Source organism: Haliotis rufescens, unplaced genomic scaffold (assembly GCF_023055435.1).
Source record: "Haliotis rufescens isolate VD_foot unplaced genomic scaffold, xgHalRufe1.0.p SCAF_7, whole genome shotgun sequence".
NCBI lineage: Eukaryota > Metazoa > Mollusca > Gastropoda > Lepetellida > Haliotidae > Haliotis > Haliotis rufescens.
In genome coordinates this window covers 57,638,876-57,664,275 of record NW_025964361.1, presented here as the reverse complement: position 1 = coordinate 57,664,275, position 25,400 = coordinate 57,638,876, and the positions used below count along the sequence as shown (strand labels likewise).

The following is a 25,400-nucleotide window of genomic DNA, read 5'->3' as shown; positions in this document are numbered from 1 at the left end:
ATATCTATCTTCAAGTAAAACGCCCAGGGAACCAAGTGATTGACAGCATGAGCACCTGTTCATACTACTTAGTTTTGATGACACATGTTCAAACAGCTCACTCATTGTTACCAACAGGGATTTATCTAGGATTCCATAAATGGAAAAAATTGTTAACTACTTCAAATTTTGAAGAAAAAAAAGGAAATTTCCTTAACAGCATGAATTGGGAAATGTTTAATTCCAATCTGGGAATTCTGACTGACAATTGCTGCAGGCTCTGAGCCAAATATCGGCCTCTGAGCAGGTGTAAATAAATCCTTGAACCAATCAACGCCCATTTCAGCACTTGCAAGCTCTGTGTTCAGGAACACCAGGTGGTGAGGTGTTCATGAGTTTTACACATACTCAAGCAAGTGCTTAGCATGACAATCAAATTTTCAATCACATGACCCAAAGGGTCTAATTCATGCTTACAAAAAAGGGGATGCCAGGATACACAATAACATTGTGAGATTGTCAGATTCTGTATAAAGAAACTCTTCAGAACTGTTATCATAATTCTCTGCTACTCAAATAACATGTCATTAAAATAAAAATGCTATTGACACGTTGACATAAGTTGACATAATGACAAAGTATTAAATGATTGATTTTATTTATTCAACCAATTTCAACACTTTCAGAGCTATTTGCTCAACACCATGTTTGAGAGGAATATTTACATTCTTCACAGTCATCAATAATTCCTTTTGATCATGTATTAGTACAAACAATGTATTGAACAAGTCAATTACCAGCACTATGCTAACCTGAAAGATCAATACAAAACGCCACAACAAAAGCAATAAAACTATTTCTTGTCAAAAGACAAGATAAGGAAATCTATTTGCTATCACCAAGTAGCCAGTAAATGTCCTTCATCACCACGCGAAGCATCAGTTTGCACTGGCTCCGACTCTGTATGTTGAGGTACTTCTCAATACCAGGGGTCTTCTCTTTACCAGAGGTCAATCATCTAATTCTACGGTACTCAAACTGACATTGAAGTATTGCATAATATGAAGCTCATCACTAGGACACAGTTTCTTCTGTTTGTGTTCCTCACTGCCTGACACACCATAATATTACTGCTGACCTAATTGCTTATCCCCTATCGGCGCCAATTATCAGTTTCCACCTTTTGTTATCTTATTACTTTTGTTGGCCTTAAATATTCATATAATGCTCTCTGCCTCACAGCATTCATTCACCTGATGAAGGAGTGAGTATATACTCTGAACGTTGTGTTCCTCATAATAAGGGGTGGTCGGGTAGCCTAGTGGTTACAGCGTTCGCTCGTCACGCCGAAGACCCGGGTTCAATTTCCGACATGGATATAATGTGTGAAGCCCATTTCTGGTGTCCCCCGCCGTGATATTGCTGGAATATTGCTAAAAGTGGCGTAAAACCATACACACTCACTCCTCATAATAAAGAAGTTGATATCCATAAATTCTCTTCCTAATGTGTATCACTTCTAAATTCCTATCAAAGACTTAAAATATTTAAGGTTGGTTGTTTAATCAGAACAATATCGGTATTTATTTACTATTATTGCTAACTAGTGTAAGAAATAAGGGGGTAACTAGGAAATATCGGCAATACTTTTGTCATTTAGGGATCAGTGCAGTCATAAATTTCTATGAAATAACACGAGCCCTTATCTTTCATTCTTAAAGGGGAAGTATGCTGGGGCAGATTGACAGTCCCAGCAGTATTGATTCAAGTCATTCAAAACCTATCGTGATCACTCTCGCACTCAGGTTCAACGATTTATGTCAATCTAGCAGTACACAAACACCTAATTATACAGCAACAATGTCTGACACAGGGCACTAATTATGTTAACCTCTGGACTTAGACTAGACATGGACACCATATGTAGTGTAGGCCCTCTTTAATCTCCAACACTGTAACACACCAACACCTTCTGTAACTGATTAGTCTGTACGCATTTGTACAGCGTGTGTGCGCGCTAGTGTTTCCTGCTTTAGTGTCACTACGGATGTTATAAATATGTTAATGTACCGATTAACTGCAATATATTTTTGTCAAATGATATGTATCGATACAATGTTGATATGTATCGATACAACGTTGAAGAACAGATTTTTGTAAAAACCTTTTTTAAAAGGAAGTATCACTGTATGTAGAACACAAACACTAGCACCCAAAAACTAATCTAAATCACCATTCTGTATATATCCATCCTGGTAAAGTCTGTAAAAACTTGAAACAAATTATCATACCAGTACATATTTTCTGCAGAAATAGAAGAATAACATTCCTTTCGCAAGCGCCTTATATTATTTCCAAAACATATCGGTATACATCACGACAGAGCCAATATGTATTGCAAGATATCACAATACAGTTTCCCCTGGTAATGCTCATCCCACACAGGCCCACCCCATGTGTGTAGCCAGTTCATTGTACCACAAGCAGTGTCATTAAAAGCCAGCGGACAACAGACAGCATTAGACCCTCACATCTATTTCTCTCTATACTATTCCCCTTGAGAAACACACAACACACCACTGTTCTCTACGCTATTCCCCTTCCCGAACACACAACAGCCCACTCTGACCCTCCATGCATATGATCACTCCTAGCTGTATTTATGACCTGTGTACACAGATCAAGAAATAACTTCATACCAACTCACCCTCACTGAGAAGAATTCTGGAAAATATTTCCTACAAAGCATGGCATTGTGCCAAAGGTGATTTTGGCGGAGTTGATCTCACAAATTCCTTTGGTGTCATGTACTCAACAGGATATGACATTGTACATGGAAGTACTTCTGGACCTCTACATTATGAATATACCGAGTCTCGCCTTGTCACTTATTTTGATCATGTGCATGTTTGCTTCAAGGATTCATATTGAGTTTTTGAATAACTTCAAATATTTGGATCACTTGAATTTTTCAGATTAATACTTCTTTATAAAATAATTATTGGAATCAACCATTTGTTTACTGGTGTGAAGTGAAGAACTGGACATGCTTTGGTCACAATGATATGAACCCCTCTTGTCTCAGGCGGTACCCTGGATTTCCAATAAGCAACCCTTTGGGTTGTATTCTAACACCTCACTCAGCAATATTCCAATGAAAAAAATAATGCCAGTCTGTAAATAATCAAGTCTGAACAGACAAACCAATGATTGATATCATGAGCAGTGATCACATCTTCAGGGTACCATGACAGGGAATCAAACAAGTAGCCAAGCCTAAGCAGCCAAGTATGACAAGCATAGGTTTCTGGGTCCATTTCTCCTCAGCCTGGAACCACCATGTGAAGGTGGGGTGAGGTGAAATGGGGTTAAATGTTGCATCCAAGATTATTGCACTTACATAGCGACGTGCATGTGTGTGTGTGTGTGTGTGGCTGCTTGTACTAGTCCGGAGTGATGCGGATTTATAGTGCTAGCCCACTGAGATACCATGCCGCAGAATAACATGAATACCCCACTCAGACACAGTATACTGACTCCGAGCCGACCAGTCCTTGTTTTAGCCCCTTAATGCCGAGCACCTGACAGGGTAACAACAAGAACCATCTTTTAACATCTATCATGTGAAGGCTTCCGATGTCAGTTACTGTCCACAACATCTAAATGTTACAAAGAAACAGAGGTGGCCTCAAAAGGATCACAAAACCTTTCTTTCTTTCCTTGTAAAACCCTCACAAAGTTATTTGTTTTTAATCTTAAAAATCAATTTACAACATTCAATCCTTAGAATGGCCTGAAGTAAATGCCATGTGTGGCTTCAAGATCCAAGTCTTCATATTATTATCCCACCCACAAACAGTCAATAACAGCCTCTCCTTGGAACGTAATCCATATTACACGATTGTTGGACTGGACCAAGACTAGCAGTAATGGTTATTTTCTCTAGCCATGTATCCACCTGAATGAGTCTAAAGTCTGGCATGCCGTCTGCTGTCTGGGAGGTATGTTATGAACATAATCCCTGCCTCCGGCAGACACAGGGGAACCAGTCATATTGGGGGCACATGGAGCAGAAACATTTCAAGGAATTGGTGATGATCTTCAGAACTGATGTTCACAATTCACACCATTTGATCTTAATCCATCACGCTATTGTTGTTGCAGTTAATTTTGAGCCAGGAATTCCCTAGTCATTCCAAACATGCATTTTAAACAAGTAAACTGATTTTAAGTCATTATTAAAAATCATAGATAACGTATTATTTTGTCAGAGAATTCATGTGAATCTGTCTATTCTACTTCTGGAATAACAGATTTGAGTGATTTCTCCATTACGAAATGCTAATGGACTAACTTTCAATTTCAGATTGAACAAAGCCTACGGCCACCTTCTAAACATACATGACATTGTTCATGTTCTAGTAACTAGGGTTTAATCCAGGACTAGCAGCTTGATGGCTTTTATATCCGTCCTGACCAGTGTCCGAAATAGCTAGCTGCCTGCCATCACACGACTCGTTACATGTCCGTCAGGACAGTTGGAATATATTCCTACCTGCCCCGGTGTCTAGAAGAACATTATATTGCTACACTGACACTGACAGATCAGACATTGATATGTGACTGACTTACTTGAGAGCAAGAAGTACCTTTGTGATTATATAACTGTAAATTTATAATACCCGATGATTATCTACTTGAGAATGTAGTTAGAAATACAGGCCTACACTGTTTAACCGACTAGTTATATTTATGAGTCACCAGCCCATCTCGCTTGTTCGGAGTTAAACCTATTACCGACACTGGTCCTAACTATATTTCTTTCTTGAGGTGGATATTGATAGGGTGAGTGAATATGGTTTAACGCCGCTTGTAGAATTATTCCAGCAAAATCAAGGAGGGGGACACCAGAAATGGGCTTCACACATTGTACCCCCATGGGGAATCAAACCCAAGTCTTCGGCTGGACGAGCAAACACTTTAACCACTAGGCTACCTCACTGCCCCGTATTGATAGGGAAGAATTTGTCAACTGAAGTGATCAGTTCAAACAATCAATAAATTCAATATAGCCATTAAATTTAGATACAGAACTTACGTGTGACTTGAATAATATAAAATATAGTGTAGGTAGTCGGGATGCCTAACATAGAACTTTATAACAGTTAGTTTGTTATATGTTTTCTTTATGACCATGTTCTACTGTTAACTGCCTTAAACGGAATATATTACGATGTACTACAGTGATCAAATGTCTTTAATGAATTAGAGAATTTTGTTTTACACGACAGACAGCTATATTCCATAGACAAGCAAGGGAAATACATGGCCTGTTCTGCCCTGAAATCCCAAGGGGGGATAACTCTACATGGCACACAATGCTCAAAGTGAAAGAGGACATGATCGGACTGCTGGATATTCTATAGCTCTATGGGAACTTTTGTGTACATACATCAATGACACACCACTTATATACATCAATATTAAATGTTTTAACTTTTTACATACTGTGACACGCTAACGTCCATCAGCTCATGGCCACAACAAATTGTCAAGTCTCATGATTTTGTCATATTGCTAGCATGAAGGCATACATGTGGCAAAGGATATAATATAGTTAAACTTAGCTATTCCTTCCAAGGACACCAATAGCCCCTAGCCCTAATCTAATTTTAAAGTCCCCTAAGGGGTAGACATGGCCTAGTAGTGGATAGAGTGTCTACCCGGAGAGCGGAATTGATAACTGAGAGCGGAAATGGTAATTGAGGTTGGTAGTTTGATGCCCGGCCATGTCATAACAAAAAACATCACCCTTGTTGTCACCCTGCCAGGAGTTTGTCATTAAGGTGGTAAAAGAAGAACTAGTCAACTCAGAGTCATCATTCAGTATCTGAGTGGGGTATCAATGTTAAACAGCGACGTTCAACCCCATTTCACCTCACTTTACCTGAGGTTTAGTAGAATTTCAGGCTTTTAGGGGGTATGTTAATTGTCACTATACTGGCTAGTACCGTAAACATTTTATAAAAGTTGCATCCTAATATTTGCACTGTTTAATTAAGGACTTCAGATCAAATGAAATCTTATGATAATTCTATTGTTAAAATAAAATATTTCGAGGGTCAATTAAGATTGAAACACCTCAAGGAAATCAGGGTCCTTTAACTTGTTTAAGTCCTAATGAATCGGTACTCCTGTAAGTCAACAATATTTTCATCCAGAAATATCAATTTGCGGAAAGGAGCATCAAAATAGTCAAAGATGACATATGGCACCATGACACTCTTAGCAACACCAAGTCATTTGGAACGGTCAGTGTTTACATGATGAAATATAGATGTGCAGTCACATTGTGCCTGTTTGGAGGACTGACTCCCACTCTGAAGCAGTGGCATGTGACGTCTCGGTGATGACTACATGGGAAGCAGCATTGATTTTCCTGGCATGTCAGAGTCTTAGTTCTCCCATATTGATTGATGTAGGTTATTTAGTAAAAATCAAGAACGCAACTGTGAAATTAATTAGGAATGGTACAGTTGTTGCTGTATCATCTGAGTGTGTGAGCAAACTAATGCTTCCTGTCATGCTCCGTGCAGCTCTCACAGTACCAATCACGCAGAAAGAGACACCGCTCTCTACACACCACCCATCACACAGCAAGATACAGCTCTCTACACAGCACCCATCACACAGCAAGATACAGCTCTCTACACCGCACCAATCACGCAGAAAGAGATACGGCTTTCGGCACAGCGCTGTCACACAGCAAGAGACACAGCACTCTCCACAGCACCCATCACACAGCAAGAGACAGCTCTTGGCACAGCACGCATCACGCAGAAAGAGACAGCTCTCAGCACAGCACCCATCACACAGCAAGAGACAGCACTCTCCACAGCACCCATCACACAGCAAAATACAGCTCTCTACACCGCACCCATCACACAGCAAGAGACAGCACTCTGCACAGCACCCATCACACAGCGAGGACAGATCTCGGCACAGCACCCATCACACAGCAAGAGACAGCACTCTCCACAGCACCCATCACACAGCAAAATACAGCTCTCTACACCGCACCCATCACACAGCAAGAGACAGCACTCTGCACAGCACCCATCACACAGCAAGAGACAGATCTCGGCACAGCACGCATCACGCAGAAAGAGACACAGCTCTCGGCACAGCACGCATCACACAGCAAGAGACAGATCTCGGCACAGCACGCATCACGCAGAAAGAGACACAGCTCTCGGCAATGTGCCATAACACAGCAAGAGACACAGCACTCTGCACAGCACCTATCACACAACAAGAGACAGCTCTCTACACAGCACCTGTCACACAGCAAGAGACACAGCTCTCGGCACAGCACCCATGACACAGCAAGAGACACAGTTCTCTGGACAGCATCCATCACACACAGGAAACAGCTCTCTGCACTTTGACCCATTAACCCTTTTTCCCAAACATACTGTGCATCATAACACCCCAAGATGCTAAATGTACAGAGAAACCAATAGTTTAACTGCTGAAAGTGTTTGCTCTGATCTCTAATCTATGTTGTGAAGTAAATGTTTGTTAGTCCTTAGTGTTCACTTGCTGTTTGTTTAGGACAGAATCAACATAAACTACATCTGAGAGACCATCCAATAAATCAATATCACACCTCGTATCCCTGTCACACCAAGAGCCTCCGTCACTTTATACAAGTACACGCTTCAAATCAATATCAATATTTCTCAAATGAAATAAATATTTATATCATCAACCAAAATTTGTACTCTAAAACACTTATCAAAGAAATGTATAAGTCAACATTATAGCTGTGTGAAATTACCTAACTGGTGATTATTGAGAAGGGCAACATATAGAAATAAAGAAACAGAATTTAGTTTATTCTACTGCAGTGTTGTGGCTACAGGCCCGATCTGATTCATTTGTCAAACATGGAACAAGTGTCAAACTAGTGACCCAATCTCCCAAACATGACAGATTCCAAGATAACCCCTGTGTCAATCAAGGAAAAGACAATTCAGCGATAGAAATTGGCAGTAGTCTTGTTGTCCTTGCCAATCTGCCCAATCGTTCAGGTATCATAAAGACAAGAATAAATTTGCCGTTTTATGGTTTTGCTATGTGTTTTCATTATAAGGACTATTGGACTAAAAATGTTAGTTTCTACCACAGACAGTTAATATCAATTAAACTTAACTTGATTGTTTGTTTTCAGAGAAATTTTGTGCAAAATAAAACAAAAAATTAAGAATGAGGTGTATGTGTGTTGTATTGTTTCTTTATTGATGAAATAACAACATACATCTGTAGGTAATAGTATATATACTACTCAAAAGAAATGAAAGAACACCTGTTTTTTTTCATAATACTCACGACGGTTAATCTGTCATGTCATGATAGAATCATAATGTAAAAATCTGGTGTTTTGAGTGGTATATTTGGACACCAAAAAGTTCACATTGCCTTAAATTTCAAACACAACTGTAAGTGGTCTAGCTCTTCAACTGGCTAAAACCCCTAACTTGAAGTCACATCTTACACACTGTTACCTTTCCACATCACACATGACATTGACCATCTCACCTAAATGATGCCATCAGCATTGACACAGTGGAGTCTTAGGTCCAACTGCCATTAAGTGACCATGGCTACCATTGTTTGTTTGCAGTGACCACACACACAGCACTGGCCAAATGACCACCAGCGTCAGGTGCTTGCAGTGTCCAGACACAACACAATGGTCATCCCACAACTATGATCTATGACCTATTCATTGTCGACATATGACGTATATATATCTGTCAACTACAAGAAATTTATTACTCCAGTCAATTGCTTATCAAAAGCTTTATTGGCACTTACAAATTAGTATCAAACATCTTGATGTGAAATATTTTATGAGTAAAGCTTATACTTGTCAACTTCTTGTGACATTTTTATGTCACAGATCATACATGCTTCAAACATGAAAAAATGTCTGTAACATTGGAATTATTTCAGTTTGGGCTTATTTGAATCAAATTTACAAATCAAATTTGCTCTGTATGCAAACAAGTTAAAATATGCATTTGTCAACAAAACAAATTTGATGTTGGATTAAGAATTCTTTGTAAAAATAAAGTAAATTATATTGGCCTGCCCCTGAAATTGTAGAACTTAGTGCCATTAAAATCAATGAATAGTCCTTAAATGGTTTTAGTGAAGAACGTACAGGAAAGCTTTCCTCATATTTCTACTGTTCCTATGGCAACCATATTGGTGAGTGAGTGAGTGAGAAGTGCTCAACAACATTTTCCCCAGTAATCTCAAACCATATCACAACTGTGACCATGGGACGTGGTGATTTGAAAGTGGGTCTCAGCATGACAAAGAACCACTTGGCCTGGGCTAATCCCCCTCCAAAAACACCGAAAATTGTTTCTAATGCTGATACATAAAAACTACATACAGATCTAGTGTTAATTGAAAATATTCAATTCTTGTTTCTACATTTTGCTAATGAAAAAAGAACAAAATATGACTAACTTCATAAATGAGTAAGTATGGCCAAATAAAAGCTAAATAGCTAAAATTGAAAATGGTACCAATTTGATTCTTACAAAAGTTCTCGCTTGATTTCTGATACACTTAGCACTTGATCTTGTGAAAGATTTCATAGTCAGTACCCAATGTGAGATGTTGAAACTGGACCCTTTAACTTGAGCCATTACATTGTCAGTTAAATGTGAAAAAAGACAGCACAGACATAATCAGTGAGGCCCAGAACTAAGAACCTAATACCGAGTTCTCGCTATCCAACTTTACAGTTATTTGGACGGGTCAGGCAATTGTCAAAAAGTTGGATTCGGTCCAAAACCGGGTCTGGACCGGTTCGGTGAATGGCGGTAATATTGCTGAGTGAGTATATTTCGTGACAAGTTGTAGTAGAAATTTTACAACCTCGCAGAAATATAATCAATCATGTAGCATGTGTACATGTTTTAGCAAATTAAACTAGAATATTGGCCACGAACATTACTTTTTGCGCCTAAACGTTACCCTAGCAACGGAATCCGAACTACACAAACGAAATGTCAAAATGTTTCTTGCCATTTTAGAATGGAAAATAGCACAGGCAATCAATAATTCTGCCTGTAACATAAACCTGGATCATATACTCACATAATAATCACTCAGCCACTTTTCTAGCTTATCCTGTAGAACTGTAAAAGTCCCAATATTCACCAATCGTCTCAACGAGTCCGCCATTTTCCAAGCTTCCCTTACAACCGAATGCTCGTCTGCTGGCGCATGCGTTCAATAACGGGCCCCTGATATCACGTGACATAGCTACCGCAATCACTCGAGCATATTGAGCGATAAGCACGATCGTTACGGCTATTTTGTAAAAGAAGAATTGGTTAATTAAGAACAAAATAGAAAGAGGATTATTTACAGACCATTTACCTAATAACAATTGTCTAGAGCTCATGACATTTACAAAGGAAACTATTAGTTTGAAATAGTATGCTACCATTGACAAAATGACAAATCTGTTTCTAACGGGCTTTATACTTAATCCACTTGAGTGATCGTTTATATATTATATTGTGTCTTAGCCGATTGTTTAATGCGATTGCATATTGAACATTAACATACAGATAATTTTTATTTTTTTTATAACAGAATTGCATGATTTTGTACATTTTCGTTATAAATTTCTTTTAAACAAATGCTTTAATGGACCCATGAAAAAAAAAAGTTTTTTTAAATCAGTAGGATTCATCAAAAGGTAGTATTCGATCTGTAACTACATGTAGTATCAAAATCTAGTTATATTTAAAAGCATATTTCACAACACAATAATTTAACTACCCTCCCTACCATGTTTACATGTATGTCTTTCGTTTAAAGGAACGACACTATGAGTAACCTGTTTTTATACATTATCAGTGCGATAATTTCTACCGACTTTTCAATGTAGTTCAGGTATGCCCGATATACTCCAGTGTTGCGAGGGGCGGCGGAAAATGGGAAAGTACAAAGGTAGAATTTACTCTTTGACATGGCTGGGCGGTCTGCTGACACATTCCCGTAAATCAAACAAATCAACAATACACCGCTCCCACCCGCGTTAAGGCTATATGTAAATGTAGATGTATTGTATACTCTTTAGAGACCATACTTATCAATGTGTTTGCTCACTATCGCTCTTACTTCAGTGTTTGACGCTATGTAATCTAACGGTAAAGTGTGTCGGGGGAGATTGTTGAGTATTGAACTCCCCGGTCTGTTTACTCGAGTAAACGGGGAGCTGTGCGTTTACTCAGCACGCCTTGGAATATAAACGTCAGTTTTATGTCACTAATAAAGTTTCAAATTATTTTATTCATGTGTATATACAACAAAATATGTAATAGTGTGCTTTTATACTGCATTGACTTCAACATGGCTTCGTGAAGAAGAGACGAGTCTTTTTACAATAACAGCAATGTAGAGATGAAGATAAACGCTTACGACATTTATAAATGAATCTAAATATGGTTACAGTTAATCAGTTATTGTTTGAATGTTGTTTGCTTCATATGGAGTTTTTCAATAAATTCAAATGTGTGGCTTCTAATAACATACCACTGGAACGTTTCTGAATAATACTTCCTGACAAAGTTATTAGCACTGGAACACACCATTTGTTGACAGGTCTAAAGTGAAGTACCGGAAAAAAATCGTAACGATGATACCAGGCACCTATCTCATCTTATATTGTACCCTGGAGTCCCAATAAGTTAATTGGTTGTTTGTTTTTTATGCCGCACACAGCTGTATTCAAGCCACAACGCGGTGACCTGTATATATTCGAGTCTGGACCAGACAATCCAGTGATTGGGCATCCATCAACGGACGAAGCCGGAGTATCCCGCGCAATCAACCAAGTCACTGAACCTGACCAACCGATCCTCTTTAACCGGGACCTACGGTCAGTATGATGAACAGGGGGCTATCTCTACCCATCTCATTTAAAATAAGATCTAAATGCTCGCTACAGCTACTGTGCAGATTGCTGAGATGGCCGGAATCCTAACGGGGATAACAATCAAAAAGTCCACTTTAGGAATAATGTTAAGTTTCATAAATGAATTACCACCCATACATATAACGTTGAGTATTTTTTGTGAACGTTTATTGGGAAGGCGGGAGTGAATGCGGTTTTCCGCGCCTCGGTGATTTCGACATGCAGGTGAACCCGCGTTGACCAATTACGAGGTATAACCCAAGTGGACCATGGTTGACAAATGTTAGCACATGTTAACTGATTTGAATTAAGTTGTTACAGCTAGCTGGTTTAATTAATTGATTCAATTATGAATGAAAGCAGTTGAATGATTTGTTTGATGTTGTTTGTTATTCCAGAGTAACAGCGGAACCAGTAACCATAACCCTCGATTATCCAGTGTATTTCATGTCCATTCTATAACAGTACCCTGAACACATTCCACATTTGGCAAGTGAAATCATATCGCCATGTCAGAAATATTCCAGCTATATGACGGCGGTCTGTAAATACTCTAGACCAGACAATCCACTGATTGACATCATGAGCATCGATCTACGCAATTGGGATACGATGACATGCATCAACTAAGTCAGCGAGCCTACCCACCCGAACCCGTTAGTCGCCTCTTACGATAAGCATAGTCGCCTCTTACGACAAGCATAGCATGGGATCCTGAAGACCTATTCTCCGGCATTTAACTTTTAATAATCGAAAGCAATATTATCATCTTCTTCACATGGACATGTTCATGACACTAAAAGACAATAACACCCAAACTGTCAGTCAGTATCAATTGACTTGATGTCAAGATTTCAGTAAATAATCCCTATAGAATGTTATCAGCATAAAAATAAAAAAATAGTCAAAGGGAGATAATTTCAATTACAAGTTGGTTGCCTACTCTTTCTATGGGCCTGTTTGGCTCAGTCTCGTGATTATATTTATGCTTCTTCACCTATCTGTTCCACCCGACAGTCTAGATGAGTTGACTCACCCGTCATCCTACGTTTCTGAAGCACTTGTAGCGTTCAATGTGACGTGTATTATTATGTATATTTTTATGACAGCCTATGTGTAATTTACGTACATACAAGTTAATTAGTTTTGGTCATAGCTCTGTAGCATCGATTATTTACAGCTTGAATATTGTTGAGTGGGGCGTTAACCAACTACCCAACCAACAAACAGACAGACACACTTTTAGAATACGTTAAGTATTATAGAAGCAATATATCACTTTTCCCGAGCCAATGTTCAATGATCGTGGGCGAGTCAATTTCATGTGATACCAAACCAGTTTTCCATTCCGCAATTTCCCGGTTCGTGAATATCTAATTCTTGCAGAAACATTCGTGTTATCCCGGGACTCGTGTTATCCCGGGACAAGAGCTTCTTGTTGGTTACGGAAAGGGGCTAGTGGTGACGAATGTTGCGGCCATAGATTTCTGTATACTGAGTTCCATCTAGGATAGATTTATGTACTACCTCATACGCGACAAAGACCCCTGCAGCCTCAGTGACAGCGATGCTATCTTAACAGTAAGTTCTCACGAAGGCGTCTCTCGCTGGGAAGCTTGTTAGGTAAAGGTCAAAGGGATACAACTCAACAGTTTCATGCACTCTCCTGAGTTATTTTGTAAAAAAACCCAAAACAAATGCATGCTGAGAGGACACGGTTATGGTTTCATGGGCCGCACGCCGACGATTTCAGTTTCATTTGGGTCCCCTTGATTTATTCCTTTACCTACTTACTACACCGATACGACTCATTTGACGCGAGGACCGTACCGTTAATGGTCAAAGGGAAGTAACTGAAAATCCCGTTTACCAGTTGCTAAACACAGTTACCTCCCTTTGTGATAAGGGACATAACTCTTGCTTTGTTGTACGCGATTAGCTCCCTTTGATTGAAGGTACACGCCGTGTGTGAAGTTTAAAGCGAGACACTGTGCGGAGTTAAGGCAAAGGACTTAGCACGATTCAAACACGATTACTCCCCTTTGACCAAAAACAAAACAACTACTGATTACCCCGAGGACCTTTCCGATGCGTTTCTTCCATGCCAAATCCATTTTTAGAAGAAAAAAATCGTATCATGGAGGAGCCCATGTAGTATTAAAGTTCAGGGCTTGAGATGATTCGAGACCAACTCGTGTTATATTGGGACAAGGTTCTTGCAGGTTACGTAATGGGCCAAGTGGTGACGAATGAGACCATCAACCTCGTTTTGATATAGTATAACCTTGACCTTCCCGTGTATTTTGTAATCATGATCATGGCGACTGCTTACTTGTTGATGACATTTCTTTCAGGTGAGTTCAGAAAGCCGTTTTACTGGCGATACTTCTGCCAATATATTACATGGAAGCACATTGCGGCAAATAACTAAAAGATATGGGGCATTTATGGATGTCAACAATCATAATTCACAGTTTTGCTATCCTTATATCATCAGTGATACGTCTTTGCCGCCTGTGACTAAACGGAGTTTTTAGGGAGGGAAAGATATATAATAATACATTACATATAATAATTACAACCTACTGAAAACCTAACTGTATACGTAAGGGGACGAGTTTCTCGCAATGTTTCTTTAAGGTTACTCATACATCCGCTGTTCGGAACATGTGACGAGAGCCTGACAAAGACACCATTGTTTTGTTCAGTTGCACACTGCAGCAACCACACAACCATGACCGCAGACAGCGACACGTGTGAAGCCAAGTCAGAAAAGTGCGCCAACATGACGGAGGTAGTACACATCGTATTCATGAATGGAGACTTCAGGTCCATTGTGTCGGATGAGAAACTGCGGCTAGATTGCAGGTGCGTTAACTTGTAATACAGACCTATACTTGGGCCAAGACATTACTAATGGCTGGAAGTGAACATACTGTTTTTTCTACAGAAAATTATCGATGAGAGCTGAAGTAGTTTGAACCCTTAAATGTAAAAGAATTTGCTTTTTGTTGTCAGTAGCCTTATATTTCAGAGCTTTACCACTTAAAACAGAATAAATTAATTAATGAATTAATTTCTTTATTTCCTTCAGAATGTACATCGGAAGATATGCAATATCTCACATATTCCTAGGGCAAATGCATAGCCCTAGTATTTACACGAATAGGTGCATTATTAACACAAGATATATACATATATATTCATCATCAACCAGCATTAGAAATTGGCACTAGTCCTGTAGTCCTTGCCAAACTAACTAGTTAAGGTATCATAAGGACTAGCAGAAATATGCCCTTTTTCAGGCTTTTGCCATATGTTATCATTATAAGGACCAAAAAATATGTTAGTTTCTACGCTGTCAACTATGTACAAAAGTGAGAACTATTGCTATGCAACTTAAATAAACTGGGGATAAAAATCCAATACCTTTTCTCAAAATTAAATATTTTCATTACAGAATATTAATGATATGATTCCCCAAGTACCCTGGTTCATAATTCCAGATTGTATTTTAACTTAGCCCCAGAATAATACGAGCATATCAATATTCCCTTCCAGAAGTTCAATTTGAATATAAATTTCAACCTTCACTTTGTCAATGAGGGTGGAGAAGAATTCATTTCGATCATTTGTAAAATATTCAAAGTGTAAAAATACATGTCGGTCATAATCAAAGGCATGTCTGCCATATTTAGAACATTCCCTTGATGTAATGGGTCCCAAGAGAGTATTGGATTCACTCTCTGAGATGATGATACGAGAAGTTTGTGCTAGTTTCAATAGTAAATGTAGTTTTGAGTGAATGATCTGTACCTGTGTTTCGACTGATCTTTCCCATACAAGGATATAGCATCACAATTCTTCTCCATTCAATTTTGTAAGGAAATATTCCAGTACTGATACAGTTTAAAATGACATTTTTAAGGTTATAATTTACATAAAGTTAATATCATTGTGCCACATATGCTAGTGCAAGCTTTTGGGTGAGTTGAGGTGAAATGGGGCTTAAGGTCACGTCCAAGAGTATTGCACTTTTGGAGGTACGTGCATGCAAGTGTGTGTGTGTGTGTGTGTGTGTGTGTGTGTGTGTGTGTGTGTGTGTGTGTGCTTGTACTAGTCCGCACTAATGCCGACTTTATAGTGCTAGTCCACCATGTCACAGTTTAACATGAATACCCTGACTCAGGACACAGTATACTGACTCTGTCCTTGTTTTACCCCCTAATGCCGAGCCCCAGGCAGGATAACAACAAGTACCATCGTTTAACGTTATATTTGATGCCACCATATCAAACCTTCCACTCTCTGGCCGATGCTTTACCACAAGACCACGGAGGCGGTCGTTACTTTTGATATGGACATTGACTGGGGCTAAGAATGCACATATAATATGTTTCATAGCAGAGTACCATTAGTTTGTACACAGTTTCCGAGGAGTTGCAGCCTGCATTTGTCAATGTATCCTGTCAGTGTCCACATTCCAAGATTCGCTATGGTTGAATTGGTTGACGACTTTTGGTCAACACCTTGAATGACTCTGGCAAAGTGCAGTTAAATTTTATTAACACCATGACCATTTAACAGTGTATCACAGATCCCTGTCATAGATTAATTGCTGCTACATCCGTTCCTTCATATTAATTTTTGTCTGTTCGCGACCTTATCAAGTTTTAATAATGGAGTATTATATGAAGCAATCATAAAATACCACGACCGAAAATATTCATTTGTTTTGAGAGAAAAAATCCGCGTTTAATCAGTTTTACACAACATTCATAAAATATGTAATAATGAAGTACATATATTGATTCTTAGAGACTTTTCTTTTCGATAATTAAGATTCAAATTCGCTGGGTATTTTCACTTCTACAAATTGACACAAAAAGCGTCAGCATTTCTGAGTTGAAAGATGGCAAATTAGATGGATAACAACTTCTCTATTTTACTGTAAAGGCAACGTCTCGGACAGGTCCTTATACCATTGTCAAGCAAGGCTGAATAATGAACATGGTATAAGGATCTATACCTCAGTAAAAAAAGTTGTGATCCATAAATTGTGTCTATTTTGCCAGTGGAATTTGCTGTAGAGATAAATCTTGTATCCGAGCCCCAATCATTCACTCCCTGCCTCTCTCCAACATGATTAACGTTTCACGATTGACGTTTTGTCCCATCAGCTTCTTCAAGAAGTGTATTCGGGAGACAGGCCCTGACAACCACAAACGGGCAAGATAGTACTCGATAGTTCACGATTTACAGTATTCAGACAGTCCAATTTTTTAACTGAACTGAACTTATTTCATTTAATGATTCTGTCATTACATAATTATATAATTAGGGAGCAACCAATTGAATTTCGGGGATGGGTGTCTATAAAATGAAGCAAGCCTCTCTTTTAATGAAATAAATTTACGCATGACAGATTGTGTACCCCTTTTTTGCAGAAATGTTTCCAAAGAATACAGTTTGATATTTATATAAATATATAAATAAGAAAATGAAATAGTTGCCCTTTACTGTTTCGGTTTCTGCAGTGAAGAGTACAGAGAGGACGTGCAGCTGTGCACCAAGCACGTCAGGTCAGAGTGTGGGGACAAGGCCAACCACCTCCGTCTGTTTGAGTTCGCCTACGACTACATCTGCAACAGGAAACATGGTAAGTCTTTTACCCGCCCACTCATACACATTTCCTCCATCAAGAGCTCGGCTGTCGCGCTGTTTTATGTCCCAAAGCGTAATAGTGGTTGGCAGTGTCAGCTTCCATTCAGGAGTACAATGACTCACTCTGTGGGGCTTCTTGGCTAGATCTGATCCAAGCAGCCTACACTGGTCGCAGGATCGGTGGTCAGGCTCTGAGACTTGGCTGACTGCCAGTCATGGACCCCGACTGCGTGTAGTTTTGCTCATACTATCAGTCACTGATTTGGCAGGTCCAGTCTCAATTATTTACAGGCCCCGATGATATAACCAGAATATAACGCCAGGTAGCCAACTAGCCGGTTGGTGCAGGTGCCTTTTCAACAGGACAATGTGAACCTTTTAGCGTCACATGCCTGCTTGGGTTGTGTACTCCCTTGGAAGCCCAAAATGAAAATCGAGTGTGAACTTATGCGTTGACCTGTGTAAAAAATAATCATCAATGTCGTCTGAGCCCATTTTTGTCTGTTCTAAAAAATAGCATGGAAGCGTTACTTTCTCTCAGCCAGATGTAGTTAAGATCTACCAATAAAAAACATTTTTGATTTAATGGTAGATTTCATTGAGGCTGAGGAATGCATACACAGCAAAGACTTCACGAACGTCCTACTCCACTGTGTTAAGGAATTCAACAAAGGTGAAGCGGGCATGTGCAGGTAGGTGTGAGTGACTGACGTGAAGTGGAAGTAGGGAGCATCCATTTGTTTTTTCTTTGGGTGGCAGGATGTGTGTTGGAGAACAATCTGTTTTTTCACATCTGTATCCAACAAACGTTATATACTGAGAACCATCAAACCATCTTTTCATCTTCATTATCAACACAAACAATACAAACTATTCATTATATTCACAACGACCAAGAAACTCATTTTTGGCATATTTCTGAGCAAACAAAACTTTGAAACAAAATCAAATGGATGCTCCTTAAATTGACAGGTAGAGTGCTGTCACGCAACACCATGATAGAGGCGAACTCGGCTGTCTGTAGTTTGATGAGAATTCAAATAATGAAACACAGTGAGTCTTTTAATTAATGATGCAGTGATCCAAACCCTTGTAATCCAAACCCACGACAACGGCAGTTAGAGTGCTTCAACATTTGTCCACCGCTCCCAGAATGTTTCGAAATTTGTTCCTGGAAAAGAATCAGCAGAACGAAATGGTGCTGTCACATATCGTGGTACAAAAGCTAAGTTATATGCAGCAAAGAAAAAAACGGAAAGAAAAGTTCTTATGAAACATCTTATATTCGCTACCATAGTCTGTGTCCTAGGGCTTGGCAATGCTGTGTCAGCAGATTTGTTTTGTGAAGGATACAGTGATACCTGGTGCTTCAGGCAGTGTGAATAAGGTGTTTTTCTAAAGTAGATACGGCATTTAGAATTTATGGAACTACACTGAAAGACCTACAAGATTCTATATCTTTAAATACATAAACTGATGACACACTTGTCCACGCGAATCTTGTGATACTCTCGCGACTGTCATGCAGACATATTCGTTCTAAGTAGTTAGCAATGATTGATTTCATTCCGGACATCAGTGTCAAGTCGCAGTTTTATTGCTTTCTACCATGAGCATAATAAAAGTTACCGTATTTCCTCTATTTGAAGCAGAACCTCCAATACACGCTTGCCTCTAATGACGCCGGGTCTCTGATACTGTGATATGTTGCAATCTCATTAAAATCAGATCTCAGGTCATGCTACTGCTGAACAAATATACGAGGACATCCCATTACGGGTCATGTCACAGCGACATTCCATCCGACCAATCAGAGAGTCGCTTACCAGATCGGGAAAGTGACAGTTGAAATGTGTTTTTTAATCATGTCACCTTGGAAATGTTAACACGGTAATTCCAAACGACAGTTATGGACTGTACGACTGATTCTGCTTGTCACCTCGCTTCAATTGGATAAACATTTGAAACGGACTTTTCCGTAGCCCGTGGGAAGTACTGCTAATCACGGCCATCTATTAGATATTCCCGAATTTCCTTAGTTCAGTTTTCAAATATTTAATCGAGAGGTTTTTCAAAGCGTAGTCTGAAATTGAAGTCGCTACTTTGAAACTAGTGCCGTAAAGCTCGAGAAGAGTTGCTTATTTATTGGCTAATGCAGGGTTAGAAACTAACAGTTTTTGTCCACTAGTCCTTATAATGATAACATAATTATAGCAAAACCCTTAAAACGGGCCAATTTCTACTAGTCCTTAGGATACCTTTACTATTGGGCAGTTTGGTAAGGACTACAGGACTAGTGCCAATTTCTAACACTGCATTACTAATGTCGACTTCCTGTTAGTCATTTCATTGGCCGGTCAAAGTAGACCTGTTATAGGATTTTCCTCAGATCTTTGTTTAGCGGTAGCGAGCACTTAAATCTGATTTAATGCGATTGTGATATGTTGGTGATTAATAACGACCGTTTCCTGCAAATGCACCCTTTGTATGGCCAGAATTTTGAATTAAAGTGGTTAGTTAAATTTCCACTGAGGCAGCTTCACATAGAAGAGACACCGGGCTCTGATAGACGCCGGGTCAACGGCTTGCGTGAAATTAATAGACGCTCGGGCGTCTTATAGATAAAATACGGTACATTAGATCTCGTCACTTTTCAGCTGCAAAATTGACGATGAGATGTAAGATTGCAACTCACTCAAATTAGATTGTGAAAGACGCTGTTGTATTCGAGGCGCGAGTGAGTGGGTGGCTAGGGTCTTGCGCCGCCTATTAGGGTTGGGGGCACAACTAAATTGGCTTCAACCATGTATCCACGAGAGAGACCATGGGCCTGTTCCACTAAGGGATGTTAACGCTACAACTGTTGTAAATCATGGTTGTTATGATCGTCTTAGCGCTGAGATCGGATTGTGGATCGGGTTCGGGTTCCTCTGCGTGACGAGCAAAAGCTTTAACCTCTGGGTTGCTGCCCTGTGGCCACTTAACACAGCCGAGCAAGAAGTGATGCAGCTGATATTGCGGGATGCTATGGACTAGTATTGTCACCAGTCATATAGTTTTAGCCTTATTGGCTGTACGTTCTATTCATTTAACAGGGGGTCTATATCATATCAAACCCGTGAAGATCCGTGTTGGAATTGGTCTTAGGAAACCCATGCTTGTCATAAGAGGCGACTAACGTGATCGGGTGGATTGTCTGGTCCAGACTCGATTATTTACAGACCGCCGTTATATAGCTGAAATATTGCAACATTTACAACAAACAAAATATATCATATCAAGAGATGCAATGGTAAATTACGAGCGATTTTAGATTTCCGAATGTGTTGGTCGGGAAGGATATGGAATTTAAAACGTTTAGTGAAAACTGAGTGAATACATTGTACAACCTTCGACACTTCCACACAGTGGCTCAGTCACTCATTGTCTCTTCCACCTGACATAAGCTTAGCACCTTTATGTCCCCAGTCACCCTGACACTATTCTAAGTAAACCCTCTTACATCTTTTATCTTTCAGTTTGTTCTAGTCTTTCAGCTTGGTATACCTGAAAAACGAAATCTACAAACCTAGTTTCTTAATTTCTTAATCATTCATATTCTGACCATGTGCTTTGGGGCACACTCTTTAATGTTGAGTTATCTCCCTTTAGAGGTACAAAAACGTGGAACGCAATGCGGAATGTAATTACCGAGACATGACAACACCTACGCTCATAGGAACAACTCGACTATATTTCAACGCAGGTTTGTTTTACTTTCAGCGACTATCCAGCCTGCATAAAACGTAGACTCTCTCGGTCTAAGGACTGTTCAACCGAGGACGCGAGGACCATTGGAGGATTGTTGAGAGGTGCAATGATAAGAAAACACATGCACTGCCAGCACCTGCCGGACTGACTGTACAGATTCTGCTGCATGTGATGGAAATAAAACGTCTCGTTTATTATTTTTGTAAATGTCATTTATGAATGAGTTGAGTTTGACATCCAGTTGAACTATGTGCCCGTTATTTTAGAGTCTTTAGGGTATTTTATCAGCTAAATGTCAGAGGAAAGCCAAAGGTTAAGCAGGTTATAAAACATAATAAGACGTTTACCACATTGGTTAAACGTACGAGCACAGTTACGGTGCTGTAAAACCCAGCACTATAATCAGGGCTATACTGATTATAGGATAAACAGTTAAATTATGGAACTTGTTGTTACCATGCCTGACGCTCGGCATTAAGGGCTAAAACAAGGACTGGTCTGCTCGGAGTTGGTCTACCGTGCCTTAGTGGTTTAAGAACAAGAGGTAAACCGCGGTATTATATCTTAGTGGTCTAGCACCATAAAACCGGCATTATCCCGCATTAGTACCACACACACACGCCCCACTATATAAGTGCTGTAATCTTGAACGCGAAGTCAAACCCTTTTGTGTTAATTGTGACAATGAATAGATTGTTTGATAGTTCTCACTACAGAAATAGTTTGACAGATGCAGCTGGAAAAAAATAGATTGTTCTGAAAAATATTCCCTACAGATCAAGAGGATCTCATAACTATCTCATCCTACCGGGTACCAAATCAATGTGTGAACAGAAGAATATTTGGAACCAAGTCACTTGCCTAAAGAGCCAAGCACAAGTGCTACACGTGTTTCAGTGAGGGCAGGGACAAAGCCCAAGAAACTCAAAGAGTTAAGGTGCCAAACACTTTTACCCCTGCATTTACTCTTCGCGACCAGCGTTGCTTAACTTGACCTGATTAGTGAGATGAACCCGATGACAGGACCACGTGCCACCACCACGTGGTGATCCGCAACGTTCTCTTTCGTTAAAAGCAGTTTTGCAGATGTATTCATTCAGCATATGTCATGGGGTGTTTGTTGTTTATTTGTGTACAGAGAAGGATAATTATGAAGGCCTGAAAGAGTCCTTTGACTATTACGTTATTTCACCCAAATCACTCTCACTTTTAGCGGGTCTAATTAAGTCGGGTTCATAACTGTGAGAATCGACTAATGACGTCGTGACATCACAGAGCTCTAATACATCCGGGTCAGGCTCGCTGTCCAGGTGGTGAACCACACATGCTTTATCATAGCTCGGCCATATTGCGTCTGACCACATGGTCCCCGTGTTTTCGTTACTCTGTAGGACGAGCATTAGACTGCTGGGAATAATCTTCAAGTTGATTAATGGAGACAAAACATCAGTATGATCAAACAAATATCAAACTCGCCAAGAAGCACATCTGAGTTGAACTTAATTGACATGATTAGTGAGCACTTACTCTTATATGGGATTTAAAAGCCTTAACTCTGTAGTGTAAGGGGGGTTGTAGAACAAGCCACCCGTGAAGACCCGGGGTAGAATAGGTCGTCAGCAACCCACGCTTGCCGTAAAGGCGACTTTGCTTCTCGTAAGAGTCGACTAACGGGATCGGGTGGTCAGGCTCGCTGATATGGTAAAAGCATGTCATCGTGTCTCAATTGTGTAGATCGATGCTCATGATGTCAATCACTCGATTATCTGGTCCAGACTCTATTATATACAGACCGCCGTCACCTAGCTGGAATATTGCTAAGTGCGGCGTTAAACATCAATCAAACAAAATGTAGAACAAGCAGGGGCATGTCTATGGTGTTTGACTTTTTTTTAATGTGTTTGTTTTTGTTGAACTCTAGATCCCATCTATAAGAGGACGGCCTGTAAATACACTAGATAAACCAGTGATTGATATTATGAGCAACGTCCCACACCATCAAGGAAGATGACCGGAATCAAACAAGTCATCAAGCCTGTCCTACCGATCTGTTAAGTGAACCACAAGCAGAGGATGCTGGAGACCCGGAATCCACACTGTCTTGGAAATCGCCCCTGGCAGTAACTGATGATTTCTAATGAATGTGACCCACCCGTACCTGTAGAGTTGCAGTCTTGTCGTGTCCACCATGATCGGAAGCGTTACAAAATATTTGAAATGTGGATGACTATAAGTGCCTGTGCTGAATCAACGTTCTTGTGACCAAAACCACAACCAGGTCTTAGGTGTTCGTCATTTTAGACTTCCTTCCCATGTTCTGATTTAATAGAAGTACTACTCAAAGCGACTATGCTTGTCGTAAGAGGCGACTAACGGGATCTGGTGGTCAGGCTCGCTGACTTGGTTGATGCATGTCATCGATCCCAATTGTGTGGGTCGACGCTCATGTTGTCAATCACTGGATTGTCTGGTCCAGACTCGATTAATCACAGACCGCCGTCATATAGTGCGGCGTTAAACAACAAACAAACAAAACTACTCAAAGCGAGCATTTTGTTTCTCTTGGCTGGTATTGTGTACAACCCCAAGTTACTAAACTGATGACGCTGGGATATCTTGCAGGAAGCTGATGCACCGTAAGTCCCCATGATCCCCAGCGAGGTGGCCCTGCTTTGGTTACTGGTGACACAGGGGCTTTTAACGCAAAACGTAGCAGGACGATATATACGGTGACTAACGGGGTCACGATACGATACGATATAAAAGGATAGTACTATGACCCCGTTTGTGACAGAATCAAGTTCTCGCTATGTTCCTGAAATAGTGCCGATGGGACACTGTCTCACACTCACTACTCAAGCGGCGTTAATCCAACTTAAAGACTTGAGCAGGGGGCTTCACAAGAAAAACCTCTACTTCCTGGTGGCATCTGTAAAGTGTCAAATTCCCGGTAAAAACGTACTTCGAGTGTCCGTGAACTAAGAATGCCTGCGGATACAGATTCACAAGTCAGTTTCGTGTTATGACACTCGCTCCCACTCCACGCCTCTGTGCTGAGTGAGTTAGTATGGTTTTACGCCGATTTTAGCAATATTCCAGCGATATGAAGGCGGGGGACACCAGACTTCACACGTTGTACCCATGTGGAGAATCGAGCCCGGGTCTTTGGCGTGAAGAGAAACACCTTTAACCACTAGGCTACCCCACCGCCCTAGGCTTCATTAAGTAAACCCAATCTCACTTTTCCCCGATAAAAATATTTTTTAAATTGATCAAATATCCTAAAAAATCAAACATGACTGAGTATATTTCATAAATCAGTAATAACATTCGACCTCGATCCGTATAATGTCGAAAAGCCTAATTCCAAATGTAGTCTCTTGTAGTCTCATTTACAGAAAGGAAACATTTCTTCAGTTCGAAAGTAATTTCCACCCAGTCTCGTACTTTTCCAAATGATACATTTTCCAACTAGCAATGAACGACACAATTCACGCGGATCAAGTGAGTGAGTTTAACACCGCTTTGAACAATATTCAAGCATATCACAGCGTGTCAGCTCTATGTGGCAGGAAAGCCCGAAGTGATACAGTTCTCAGACGTTTACCACCTTGGTGAAACCCACGAGCATGGGTATGGTGCTGACAAACCTAGAACCAATCGGGGCGAACCGGGATTCGAATCCACGATCGTATGTTCCTGGCGGACCTAAGCCTAATCCTTTGACGAATGGGTAACCCATGCCCCAGTTGATCAAGAGTTCTCTTAACCATTTTATTTACATATGCGGATCAACATTAGCAACATACTGTTCCTACACATGTGTCTATTCTCCAGATCCATGGCGCCAAAGGAAGTAGACGAGCAAGAGGAACATGATCTTGAAACAAACGTCACAAACTCGATCACGATTTCTATCGTGGGCTTTAGCTGATGGTGTATCACTTTGGTAGACGTGATATTTTATCACGTTATTTTGGCTGTCAATACAGCTTTG

General features: G+C 40.1%; 2 protein-coding genes across 9 annotated transcripts in view; one reads left to right on the top strand and one right to left on the bottom strand.

Annotated features, from left to right (window-relative positions):
- Positions 1 to 10,313, bottom strand: part of LOC124147578 (mitochondria-eating protein-like) — a 33,296-nt gene extending 22,983 nt beyond the window's left edge. For all 7 annotated transcript variants that reach the window (XM_046518226.2, XM_046518230.2, XM_046518227.2 and 4 more), the window contains exon 1: positions 10,159 to 10,313. In XM_046518226.2, coding sequence (XP_046374182.2) covers positions 10,159 to 10,245 — 87 coding nt within the window. In that variant the 5' untranslated portion in view covers positions 10,246 to 10,313. The remainder of the gene's footprint in view (positions 1 to 10,158) is intronic.
- On the top strand, positions 9,847 to 21,599 carry LOC124147510. 2 transcript variants are annotated; one of them, XM_048387521.1, is made up of 5 exons: positions 9,847 to 9,894; positions 14,698 to 14,857; positions 17,527 to 17,648; positions 18,246 to 18,345; positions 21,416 to 21,599. In XM_048387521.1, the coding sequence occupies exons 1-5, from the start codon at positions 9,876 to 9,878 to the stop codon at positions 21,549 to 21,551; spliced, it is 537 nt and encodes a 178-aa protein (XP_048243478.1). In that variant the 5' UTR covers positions 9,847 to 9,875; the 3' UTR covers positions 21,552 to 21,599. The 2 variants fall into 2 exon arrangements, with proteins under 2 accessions (XP_048243478.1, XP_046374072.2); XM_046518116.2 differs by lacking the exon at positions 9,847 to 9,894 and adding an exon at positions 14,040 to 14,343.
- Positions 21,600 to 25,400: the final 3,801 nt, after the last annotated feature.

What these genes read in the sequence shown, in the direction of transcription:
- LOC124147510 (XM_046518116.2), top strand. Translation starts at nt 14,301, where the DNA reads ATGATCATGGCGACTGCTTACTTGTTGATGACATTTCTTTCAG. An exon ending in CATCTGCAACAGGAAACATG is followed by an intron (nt 17,649 to 18,245) that starts GTAAGTCTTTTA and finishes ATTTAATGGTAG; the next exon opens with ATTTCATTGAGGCTGAGGAA. An exon ending in GGTGAAGCGGGCATGTGCAG is followed by an intron (nt 18,346 to 21,415) that starts GTAGGTGTGAGT and finishes TTTTACTTTCAG; the next exon opens with CGACTATCCAGCCTGCATAA.